General features: G+C 53.5%; 1 protein-coding gene across 2 annotated transcripts in view; it reads right to left on the minus strand.

The window, feature by feature from the left end:
• Positions 1-6,116: 6,116 nt before the first annotated feature.
• Tfeb (transcription factor EB) overlaps positions 6,117-12,623 on the minus strand; it is a 50,618-nt gene continuing 44,111 nt past the window's right edge. For both annotated transcript variants that reach the window (XM_057752021.1, XM_057752020.1), the window contains 6 exons: positions 12,323-12,403; positions 9,957-10,077; positions 9,813-9,869; positions 8,842-8,917; positions 8,231-8,378; positions 6,117-7,198 (listed from right to left, as the gene is read on the minus strand). In XM_057752021.1, the coding sequence (XP_057608004.1) occupies positions 6,719-7,198; positions 8,231-8,378; positions 8,842-8,917; positions 9,813-9,869; positions 9,957-10,077; positions 12,323-12,403 (963 nt within the window). In that variant the 3' untranslated portion in view covers positions 6,117-6,718. The remainder of the gene's footprint in view (positions 7,199-8,230; positions 8,379-8,841; positions 8,918-9,812; positions 9,870-9,956; positions 10,078-12,322; positions 12,404-12,623) is intronic.

Raw genomic sequence — 12,623 nt, forward strand, 5'->3', positions numbered from 1 at the left:
ACAAAACAAATCTCTCTCTCTCTCTCTCTCTCTCTCTCTCTCTCTCTCTGGTTTTTTGAGACTGGGTTTCTCCATAGTTTTGGTACCTATCCTAGAACTAGCTCTTGTAGACTGGACTGACCTTGAACTAACAGAAATTCACCTGCTTCTGCCTCCCGAGTGCTGGGATTAAAGATGTGCGCCACCACCGCCCGGCACAAAAGAATCTATTTATTTTACTTTATGTGTATGGGTGTTTTGCCTGCATCTATGTAAGTGCAGTGAATGTGAGCCTGGTGCCAACTAAGGTCAGAAGAGGACATCTGATCCCTGGAAACGAAGTTACCCCTGGGCCCCCTGTAAAAACAACAAGTGTTCTTAGCTGCGGAGCCATCTCGCCAGCTCCCAACTGGCAAGCACTCTTGGGGGTTTTGCTAGCGTTGTGGTGGACACTCACACCTGTACATGGTGTGTGCATGCAGCAGTGTGGGGAGCTCACACCCCACATGGGAACTGTGGGCAAGTATTCAGTATGTGCATGTCTCTGCACCTGGTGTGCTTCCTGCAGGGGGTTGTTGGAGGGCACATCCCAGTCCTCTAAGTGCTGGTGGCATTAGAAAGGTGAGGGCTGGGGTGGGGCTGTAACCGGGCTACATTAGACTCTGTATCAGGGCTGGAGAGCTGGTTCTGCCATTAAGAGTATTGTACTATTGGCCCGGGTGGGGAGTGGGGATACGGGGTGGTGGTGCACACCTTTGATCCCAGCACTTGGGAAGCAGAGGCAGGTGGATCTCTGTGAGTTTAAGGTCAGCCTGGTCTACAAAGAGAGTTCCAGGACAGAGTTACACAGAGAGAAAAGCAAAAGCAACAACAATAACAAAAGAGTAGCTACTGTTCTTGCAGACGGCCTGAATTCAGTTCCCAGCACCACATCTGGTCACTCTCAGGCCCCTGTCACTCCAGCTCCAGGGGCTCAGCCCCCTCTCCTAGACTCTGCAGACAATCCACTCACATATGGACACAAACACATACACATATACACAAAACTAACATTTTTAATGTAGCACTTGAGGAACCTAAGATGAATCAGTGGTTAAGGGTACTGGCTGCAGCCGGGCGGTGGTGGCGCACGCCTTTAATCCCAGCACTCGGGAGGAAGAGGCAGGTGGATTTCTGTGAGTTCAAGGCCAGCCTGGTCTACAAGAGCTAGTTCCAGGATAGGAACCAAAAAAAGCTACGGAGAAACCCTGTCTCGAAAAATCAAAAAAAAAAAAAAAAGAAGGGTACTGGCTGCTCTTCCACAAAACCGGGGGTCAGCTCCCAGCATCCACATGGCAGTCACAACCATCTGTAACTCCAGTCCCAGGAGATCTGATGCCCCCTTCTGGCCTTATCACACACAAGATACACATAAAGCAGATACACATGCAGGCAAAACACGGGAAGAAAATAAAATAAATTAGGGGCTGGAGAAATGGCTCAGAGGTTAAGAGCTTCGCCTGCTCTTCCAAAGGTCTTGAGTTCAATTCCCAGCAACCACATGGTGGCTCACAACCATCTGTAATGGGGTCTGGTGCCCTCTTGTGGCCTGCAGGCATAGACACAGACAGAATATTGTATACATAATAAATAAATATTTTTTAAAAAAATAAAATAAAATAATCAATAAATAAATAGGTTGTGTAAAAGAGAGAGAGGGAGAGGAGAGACATGGGGAGAGGCAGTTAGTTGCGAGGGCGAGGGCTCCTAGTGAAAGCGCAGTAGGCGCTCAATGCATGCTCGCTGCCTGAGAGGGCAATTCTGTGTGGGGTTCCATGTGCCTCTACACAGGACTTCTTGTGTTCATAGGGAGCGCACTGGGCAAGCGGTGCATGGACACGGAACCATGTGCAGGGCACACAAGGAGCATGCGCAGGCATGGGATGAATGTACAGGGCTGAGTGGTGCCCCGTGGTGAAACTCTGGGTTTCATTACATGCGTGTTGGAGGCTGTAGCCCCAAGACCCTCATTCTAGGTGGGGCTGGAGTTGAAGGGGCCTGGCTGGGCCCAGGGGGTATCCCTGGCTGTCAGTCCCATGGTAGGTGGGGGTGTCCCCGCCAGCGGTGATTGAGCCTCCGCTCTCCCACCAGGCCTGCCAAAATACGGCAAGACAGGGTGTAATTACCAGCACTTACGGCGGCCATTACCCCCCAGCTGCTGCGTGTGACACACGACCCGTCAGCTCAGCATTTGCGCCATTAAGGGGCCTCATTAGCATCCCGGCTCTGAAGCAAAATTACCCTCACTGCTCATTCCAAGATGTCATCAATTTTAATTTAGGGCCCAAAGATAGTACAATGGGAAGGCCCTCCCTGGCCTGCCGCACACGGAGTGAGCCAGTGGGGGAGGGGTTGGGGGAGCCAGGCCAAGGAGGCATTGAGGGAGAGCGACAGGGGCAGGCAGAAGAAAGAGCAGCGCCAAGGAAAAAGTCTATCCCCCAACAAAGAACATCCCTAACCTGAGCTTCCACTGGCGCCCCCTTGAAATGAAGTGGGGGTGGGGGCAGTGACCATACACCCCCAGGATGTCAGGAGAGTTAAAAGCAGCGTTTAGCTCCTCCTCAACCCCCTTTAACTCCTACCGCAGCCCGAGAAGTTATAGATCTCCATCACAGATGGGGAAACTGAGGCACAGGCTCCTAGTGCAGCAAGTTGTGTCAGAGTTCACCATAAAGTGTAGGTCTGTTCAGCTTTGCTGCTTCCAGCCTTCCACCCAGACGCTGTGGCCTTGCGGAACAGTGTCCGTCAACACATCCAGGACAGGAGTGGGCAGAGGCAGCCATGCCCTGGTCTCAGACTGCCAGCTCATCTGCAGGGACCCTCACTCATTCGGTGTAAGACCCTACACCTTCAGGCCTTACTGCACAAACGGTGTCCCATACCTAGGGTGCTCCCTCCCTCCTCCTACAGGGGGAGCACTCCTGCCAGCCTGGTCCCTAGAGACAGCTGGCTGTCAACTCTGCCCCCTTCATCACTTCCAGTTTATATGTCTGTGTCCCCACCGTGTTCCCAGCTTACATGCCTGCCGCTCACCCTCTAAGGATATCTACCTAGGGTCAGCTCTCAGTGAGGGCTTAGCAGTTGCCCGGGGATGCACCGCTAGCTGCAAAGGACTCCCACTCTCATTGCGCCAAGAACTACTGTGACTCCAGAATGACGATTTCAGCCTGTCTCCCGTGGGACAAAGCCGTGTGCCAGGAAGGTTTGTTGAATGACTGCGTAACTGAAGACGGGAACAAATGTGTCTGTGCTCAGGTCTCCCCGGGACAGGAATCTCAGCTCCTCTTCAGCAGCCCCGCAGGCGCACAGACACACTCCACGCCCTGGAAATGGTTTCCTGACAGGAGGAGCAGGTGCCACATCCCAGCTTTCCCGATGGAGGGCTGATTGTCCAGATCGTCTGACTTAGGGGGATAGACGGAGAAGGATGTTTCCAGTTCTGCCTGGATCCATCATCATCCTCACGCAAGATCTGGCAGTCCACGAGCCTCAGTTTCCCCAAGTATAACTGTGGGATGAGGCTCGGTGGAACTGGAAGCAGGCTTGGGAGTGCAGGTGGAAGAACTGGGCACCGCAGTCATCCCACCTGCTGCAACCCTGTGGTGCTTCCTGCCTCCTCCCCAACCCCCACCTGCCTGTGCAGAGAGTGAAGGGCCCCATTCTCCAAGCCCGTGACAGGGTCCTCATGTCAGCCAGCTCACAGAAGACAGATCGCTGCCTTAATCACTCTGGAAAAGAACCCCAAGCCGATATAATATTATAATTAATTAATTCACTAAAAAGGTATTAAATTTCTCTCCCCCCTGTGGATATTATCTGAATTCATTGACCTTTAGAAAAATCGCCGTCTAATTGTAACCAGGTCCAGAAGCATTTGCAGCCCATCCCTTTTACATTAATAATATCTTCCAGGACCAGGCTCTGGCTGCTTAAATATTGTATAAATTCCTCTGCCCCCCTCAGAAAAGAGAGAGCGAGGAAGAGATGAGTCTGGAAGACACCAGGAGGGGGTGGACACAGGACCATGGGTCTGGAGGCCCTGGGAAGTGGAGCAGGAAGGGCATTAAAGGGGCTCTTTCCAGTTGCTCCAATGGCCAGCCAGGGCTCTCAGAGGTCAGGGGAGGGGCTAGGGTTTGAGGTGGGCGGGGCAGGAGTTCCTGAAGTCAGGAATGAGTCTCTGTGTGCAGCCCAGAGGGTCTCACACCCTCAGCTTGTCAAAGGTCACAAAACAGCAAATGAAGAATAGACTTAAAAGAACGGTGGAGATGGGAATGCCAAGCAGGGCCTTCTGAGGTCCCAGTTGTCCCTGTAGATGTCAGGCAATCCAAAACTGGCAACCTGGGAAGAGGGAGGAGCTGGTGTGGATGGACAGACTGACAGGCAGGCTAGGACTTGGAACTGAGAGGACAGGACGCTATGCATGTGCCCCATCTCTGCTCCACCAGCTCCTCCTTTGGGTCCTCTCACATGGGACCCAAGGAAGCTATGGCTGCTGGGACCTCATCCCACCATACTTTGTCCCCAAGGCTTGAAAGGGGGCTACCTCGCTGGAAGGGTCAGCGCGGCCATCTTTCTTCACAGCGCTTTGTACTCAGACTTTCCCTTGCAGATGTCCCAAGGGTCACCCTCCATCGAGGGATGAAGAACAGAGTCCCCTATTTGACTGGGATCAGTCATAACCCCCAGCCCAACTCCTTTCCAGTCACAGGTGAGGGTCTTGCCAGCCAGTCTCAGACACACATTTTCTGGCCACGTGAAGTGCTGGAGACAGAGTCTGCGCTGGACATCAGCGGCCCCAGGCGGGAGGGAAGTCACCCAGCCAGGCAGTGTGAACTGCTCGCTCGGTCCTGAGACCGACTCCCCAGATTGTTCTCTGAGCCTGTGCGCCCCCGTGTGGACAGAACCCCACTCACACCCTGGTCCTGTTGGAAGTGCCATCCTGACCCATGGCCCACGCATCAGGAGCCCTGAGACCAGGAAGCTGCGGGCCTCGGTGACAGCGGTAGCTTAGGGTGATTTAGAGGGGTTATATGAGGACGTGGAAGGCAGCTTCCCACGTCACTCCAGATCCACCAACCACCAGAAGTGCCGGCCCCAGAGTCTGTGGACCCCACCCACATCCCAGGCTCCAGTTGACCTCAGCCAGAGTTCAGGGTTCACCCAGGGGTCTCAGAGAGAGGGTAGATCCCAGGCAATGGAGGACCCTGAACTGGAAGGAGTTAAGGCAGGCGAACTCAGGCTCTACAAGGTCATCCACGGCTCCACCTGACCTTGAGATTAATCTTTGAGCTCAGCCAGCCCAGTGCCACCTTGCCCACACCGTTTGGCGCCCTTTCTCCGCACGTTAATTGCTCGAATGTTGATTTGATCTCTTGTTCTTCAAAGAGGAAATTACCCTTAGTCATTTTCATACTGGATTTTAAATTTTTTTTTTTTTTTTTTTAAATTAGGCTTCTTTGGCCTTTGGGGACCCTCTGAAGAGAAATCCATTTTGGTCCCCGGCAGAAGAGCCTTAAAAATCGAGGAACCAAGCAAAACCTACAAAGGCCCTCCTTGGCCATCAGGTTCACTTCCCCATCCAAGCAAAAGGTCTAACAGCCCAGAATCCGGAGCAAAGGGGTCCTGGAAGCCCACTATTGCACAGCGCTGGAGCAGACTCCCAGCCAGGGTCCTCCGCTCCCATCTATTCCAAAACAAGTTCAAGTGGGTCCATTTTCCCATAGCCATAAAGACACAGCCTGGCAGTCATCTCCAGCTGGTTTGTAGCTACCCAGACAGGGCAAGAATGCTGAGGGTCCCACTAGAAGACGGGCCAGCCAGAGCAACACACCTAGAGAAGAGGCTGGGAGTAGACCCACCCATCCCCAACAGCATAGCTGCTAGGACCACTGCTGGAGCTGAGGGACCAGCATGGCTGCAGCGCCACCTCGTGGCTTCAGTGAGACACATTCCCCCAGCTTCACGCTGCAAAAGTTTCTCTCCTCCCTTGGAGTCAGTGCTACTCAAGGCGCACTTGAATTCTGGATCCGGGATGGGGCCTGTTGGGCTGGTTCCCGCTTGTTGTGAGCTGAGGCCGCATGCACCGCAGAGCCAGGACAAATAATACAAAGCACAGTGTTTACTAAAGGCACGAAGTGGGGGGTCTGGGGGCGGGGGTACTCTCCACCCTGAACCCAGACTCCTCTTCTGGCCACCCCACCCTCATACCACCAGGGGAGAGCTGTTAGCACCAAAGGGGGGTGGGTACCCCACCTGTGGGGGAAGTATCAGGCTGGGGGGACAGGCTGGGTACCATCTAGTCCCAGGAAGGCAGATCTAGGCACCCCCAGGCCAGCTGCTACCTCAGAGGTACTTGTTATACCTTCTCCAAAATGTCCTTCATGGAGGGACCCCGGCTCCGAGAGAGGGGCTCCCCTACCAGGGTTTCTTCTTATTCCTCATATTCTTTCACCTCACCCTTGTTCTTCCACATCACAATTCATAGTACTGCCCCCAGAGGAGGGGGCTCTAAGCCGAGCGGCAGGGCTTAGCCCATCTGCAGCCAGGCAGGCACTAAGTCCAAACAGGGGCCGACCAAAGGGAAGGAGAGGCAGGGTAGGCGGCTACTTCACACCAACTGCAGCCTGAGGGATAGGAGGGTTCTGCTCCTTCCTCCCAGCCCCCAGGCAGCCCCTGCTCCTTGGCACAGGGGCAGCCAACGTCACAGAACATCGCCCTCCTCCATACTGAAGCTGCTCCGGCGGCTGCTGGCCTTGGAGGCCTCAGGGGACATGGTAGAAAAGAGGGGGTCGGAGGCCAGGGGTAGCAGGGAGTCATCTAGGAGCATTAAGTCCAGATCCTTCTTGGACAGGTTGGGGAACGGGGAGCCATGCTCTGTCCCCAGGGGATCATGGTAGCCTGTGGGCCCCTCATCACCCCCACCCCCAAAGCTCAAACTGTGACTGAAGTCCAGGTGATGAAAAGGGGACTGTGGCTGGGCGGCTGGGGGCAGTGGGGCCTGAGGAGGGAGAGCCGGCATCGGCTCAGGGTCGGGGACTTCAGGCGCCAGCATGAGCGCCTCCCCTGGGCCGTCTTCACTGGGTAGTTCCTGCTTCACCACCTGTTGGGCCAGCTCAGCCATGTTCACTCCGGATGGCGATGTCGTGGGGAGGCCGTGGACCCGTGCCTGCATCTCCAGCTCCTGTGGGGAGCAGAAGGAGCGGTAAGAGACACGTGATGCCAGCACCATGCCAGCCGGCCTGGACGCGCCACACTCGCCTGCCCCTCCCGCTACACTCAAGAGCACAGCATCTCTCTCCCAAGTCACAGCTGGTCCGCGGCTTTGTCGAGCCAACACAGAGCACCTTGGTCGGCTTTCTCTCAAAATTTTAAATTGAAATAGACTTGTCTGAGTGAGGTGGGAAGAGAAATTACCAAAAGGCACGGCATGCGTTAAGGATAAGTTTAGTCCACCAAAGTTCAGTTTCCACTTCAATTGTCTGTGTGCTTAGGTGGGAACAATCAAAGGTTAAAGCAGGGGGAATGGAGAGATGGCTCAGAGGTTAAGAGCACTGGCTGCTCTTCCAAAGGTCCTGAGTTCAATTCCCAGCAACCACATGGTGGCTCACAACCATCTGTAATGAGATCTGGCGCTCTCCTCTGGCGTGCGGGCATACATGAAGGCAGAACATTGTATACACAATAAATAAAATAAATCTTTAAAAAAAAAAAAGGTTAAAAGCCTGTGGTCCGTGGGCAGCGGTAGCAGGTGGTGGTGGCACACACCTTTAATCCCAGCACTCAGGAGGCAGAGGCAGGTGGATCTCTGTGAGTTCGAGGCCCTCTGTGTAGTTTGGAGCCTGTCCTGGAACTAGCTCTTGTAGACCAGGCTGGCCTTGAACTCACAAAGATCCGCCGCCTCTGCCTCCCTGAGTGCTGGGATTAAAGGCGTGTGCCTCCACCGCCCAGCTAAATTTTTTTTTTTTTTTTTTTGGAAAAGTGGGGCTAAACAAGAGTATCTGACTTTCAGAACAATAGACCTGCTTGGTCCCCAGTGTGGACTGCAGGCTGAGGGTCTCACGGAACGGAAGGAACTGGGGTTCATTTCACTGAGGTATCACATCCTGACTGAGGCAGCTTCCTGATTGATGGGCAGCATTTATGCCCCACCCCAGGACTCGGGAACCGATGAGATCAGTGAGAGCCACCCAAGGAGCCCGAAGTCAGGGCAGACCTGGATGCGAAGCCAGAGCTGCTTGTTGGTCATCTCCAGGCGCCGAGAGTGGTTCTCCAGTTCTCGGCTTTTCTGCAGATCCTTCTGCATCCTCCGGATGTAATCCACAGACGCCTTGAGAATGGTGCCCTTGTTCCAGCGCACATCCCTGCAGCCACAACCACACGGAGTCAGAGGTGAGCACCCAGAGGCCCGGCCAGGTGCCCCTAACACTAGGCTTGGTTCAGAGTCCCAGCTGCTTCCACTCCTCCCCATACCTAGCCTTGAGTAGAGGGGATTTGTCTATGGAAATTTGTCCAGCTCCTCACTAATCCTTGGGACCAAGCAATCTGCCCAGCCCATCTCCTGCCATTAGCTTTCCTGCCCTGCGTCTCTCGCCTCTCCAACAGGGTCTTTCACCCACTTTCCCAGCATGAGTCCTTCTCCAGGAAGTCCCCCCTCTACCCTAAAGTCTCCTTCCCCTACAGAAGCTGTCTTGACCCAACAGAGGCAGGAATATTCTCTTCTCAAACACGTTACCTCTATCACTGCCTTTAAGCAATTGAGAACTGATAATGTCTGCAGCCTCAGCCCAGCCCAGCCCCTTCCCCTCCCTCCAGAAACCTGCTCACAGGTCATTGGCCTTGGGGATCAGCATTCCCAGCTCCTTAATGCGGTCGTTGATGTTGAACCTGCGTCTCCTCTCGACTACAGATTAAATTTCAGAGGGCATGGTTAGAACACTGGGAACCCACCTAAAAGAAGCCCCCAACCTAGGACAGTAGGCACCCCATAGACAATCTTAGTTTAGAATAAAAGGGACTCAAGTCTCAGCATGGTGCTTTAATCCCAGCACTTGGGAGGCAGAGGCAAGGGGATCTCTGTGAGTATGAGGCTAGTTTGGTCTACAGATTGAGTTCCAGGACAGCCAGGTTACACAGAGAAACTCTGTCAAAAAAACAAAAAAGAAAAGGGAAGGAGGGATAGGAGAGAGAGGGGAAGAGAAAGAAAGAAAGAAAGAAAGAAAGAAAGAAAGAAAGAAAGAAAGAAAGAAAGAAGGAAGGAAGGAAGGAAGGAAGGAAAGAAAGAAAGAAGGAAGGAAGAAAGACTTGCAGGTTGGGGTTGGAGGCTGGGGGGGGTCAGGGTGCAGTTTAGACAATTAGGGGGCAGGGTCAGGAATCAGTTTTAGCTGCCTGGGGCAATCTCTTCCACTCCTATTGCCTGAGGCCCTGAAGAATGAAATCCGGTGAACTGGAAAATTCAAGAATATTCCACCCAGCGGTCCCTCCCATTTTCCTAAAAAGACCTAATGCAGTGGTTCTCAAGCTCCTCATATTGAAATAAAGTGAAAATAAGATTATTTTCATTGCTACTTTATAACTGTAATTTTGTTACTGTTACTAATCATAATATAAATATCTGACAAGTAGAATATCCTTGTGGAAGGATCAGGCAAACCCCTGCGACCCCCAGATGGAGAACCGCTGGCCTGGTGAAAGGCGGCAGAAAGATGGGTGGTTTGAGACGGTACAGGGCAGCTGGTGGGGAGTGAGGCAGACGCTGGTTTCTCAGCAGGGTAAGATGAGGGAAGGGTGGAACTCACTTAGGTTGTGATTGTCCTTCTTCTGCCGTTCCTTGGCCAGGGCCCGGCTCTCGGCATCTGGAGGCCAGAGAAAGAAAGAGGTGGTGGGAAGACAGAAAAAAGGACTCCGGAACCCCAAGGGTATAGGGGAGAGGAAGGCAGTACCTGTTAGCTCTCGCTTCTGGGTCAGGTCAGCAGGGCAAGAGCTGCTGGTGACACCTACCAGGGAGGCTGTGACCTGGGGGTCACCGCTGTACACATTCAAGTGGCTGCTGGACAGGGGTAGCTGTGGAGGAAGGAGTGAAGGGGGGCTTGGTGAGTCCTCACCAGGACCCATGGTGCCAGGAGCAGCTGTTCCTGAAGTGCTAAAATTACCCCTGAGCCCCTTCTCCAGGATTCGGTGTGCTGAGGAACGTGTGGCCCAGAGCAGCCCTGCCCTCAGGAGCCCCTGGCCAGGGCGGAGGCTGGAGAAGAACCTAACCAATGCAAGGATTAAGTGCCTGTTGTCAAAGCTGCAGGGAGGGGCTCAATTCGTTTGGGAGTTTGAGTTCTTCTGAGAGTATGGAATTCGACAGAGCAGCAGCACGGAAGGCCCTGTAGCAGGGTTGGAAAAGATCTACCACAGAGCCAGGCAAGAGCCAGCCACAGGCCCAGAGATTCACTGTATAAACGGGAGCCAGAGAGGGATAATTAACTGAGAACCTGGTTTCCTGGCCTCAGTGGCTGTGAGCAACAGGTCTGAGCAGGGCTCTCCCTCCTGCTTGCCCTGGCAATGCCACCAGACTGACTCTGCCTCCCCCAGGACTTTCTCTGGGTGGCAAGGCAATACTCAAGCCAAAGGACCAACCAGAGCAAAGGGGTGAGCCCCGAGGAAGGCAGTGGCTCCAGCCTCTGGCAGGTTGTAGGCCCATATTTCTATATGGTGTGGCAGCCAGGCTCTGAAGCCATAGGGCCCACCTGAGGTGGTCCTGTAGCCCCGTGGACAGGCTGTCACTGTCCTAACAAAGGGTCAGGATGTTGTTTTGTTCCTTTCTTTGTAATTTAGAGGATGCCCGATAGAAATGCTGATTCAAGCCTCCTGACAGCTAGTATACAGAGCAGACAGGCAGAAGGAGATGAGAAACCGTTCACCTGGTTACCTAGGTAGGAGACAGAATGCTAATGTATTTCCCCTAAGTTAAGTTTTGGTATAAAGGCTGGAGAATAAATAGGAATAATTTTTCAGGATGTGAACTCAGGACTTCAGGAGGGACTACTGAGAATCTCCCTCCCGAAAAAGCCATAAATTGTGGCCAGGTGGTGGCAGCACATGCCTTTAATCCCAGCACTCGGGAGGCAGAGGCAGGCGGATCTCTGTGAGTTTGAGGTCATCCTGGTCTACAAGAGCTAGTTCCAGGACAGGTTCCAAAAGCTACAGAGAAACACGCTGGTCCAGGGAGAGATAGTTTATGTTGGAGTATGGTCAAGAGAAATAACTGAAGGTCTGGGCTAGCATTGGACCCCGACACAGGTGAGCCCCAAGGAAGGCAGTGGCTCCAGCCTCTGGCAGGTGAGCCCTGAGAGGGGGTAGCTCCAGGTCTGCCTGCTTGACACTAATTCTTCTCACCCTCTATTTTGTCTTCTTTTTTATTTTTATTTCAGTTTTGCATTTAAATTTTATGTATGTCTGTGTCCAAATGCGGGTTTGTGCAGGCAGCCACAGAGCCCATAGAGGGCGTGGGATCCCTGGAGCTGGAGTTGCAGGTCACCGAGGTGGGTGAGTTCCCAAGCGTGGGCTGTGCAAGAGCGGTTTCACCTGTCAGCCACTGAGCCATCTCTCTGGTCCCATCCTCTTTTTCGTCCCTTCTAATCTCCCCGTAGCCCTGTGGGTAAAAGGTATCACCCCATTTTGCAGCTGAGTAGACAGGGGAGTCAAAATGGGGGAGGAGGAACTTCCCAAGGTCATGACAGAAAGTCCAGATCTCTTGATCCAAGCCTGCTCCTCATCTGCTACCTAGGCCTCTCCCTCCCCACCTAAGTCAGTGAGACCCTCAGAATGGTCATGCAGACCAGAGTGACCTAGGGAAGGGTCTTGTGGTTGGGGACAAGGCAAGCCCTTCCGAGTAACACAAACCTTCAGCCCTGGACACAGCAGAGGAGGGGATGATCCGCTCAAGACAGACTGACTCCCTTTGGACACACTGCTGTTCTGGAAGGTTCTCCTAGCCTCTCTACCCACTCAGGGAACTCCCTGAGACCACCCCATCACACACACTGGCCAAGGCTGGGGCAAGTCTGTCTTCTCTTCTTCTGAAGCAAGGCCTCACTTATGTGACTTCAATTGCCCTAGAACTCACTATGGAGCCAGCCTGGCCTCGGACTTCCGGAGATTCACCTGCCTCTGCCTCCCAAGTGCTGGACTAACCACACCCTGCCTGTCTTCCTTGGTTCAGTTCTACTCAGAGTCCTGAGTCTTTGCCACCGTCTTGCCTCCACAGACACCAGTTCTGGAGCCACTGTGTATGTCCCCCCCAACCCCAGCCCAAGAGTACCGTGTTTGGCATCTGCATCTCAGGGTTGATGTAGCCCAGCACATTGTCCAGGCGCATAATGTTGTCAATGACATCATCAAACTAGAAGAGAGAAAAGTTCATTTGGGGATGGCCTACCTGAAGAGAGGCAGCCATCCACCTACCTCAACACCACCTCACCCAACCTGCTCCTCTAGAGGAGGAAATGAACCAGAGAAAGGGCCTATGGCTGAGCCTAAGGCTGGTTTAGGCTTGTCCCCAGGACCTATCCCTTGCCAGGGAGTTCTTGACACACCTATCCAGGGCTACGAGAGTGCTGGGC

This window comes from Chionomys nivalis, chromosome 19 (genome assembly GCF_950005125.1).
Source record: "Chionomys nivalis chromosome 19, mChiNiv1.1, whole genome shotgun sequence".
Taxonomy (NCBI): Eukaryota; Metazoa; Chordata; class Mammalia; order Rodentia; family Cricetidae; genus Chionomys; species Chionomys nivalis.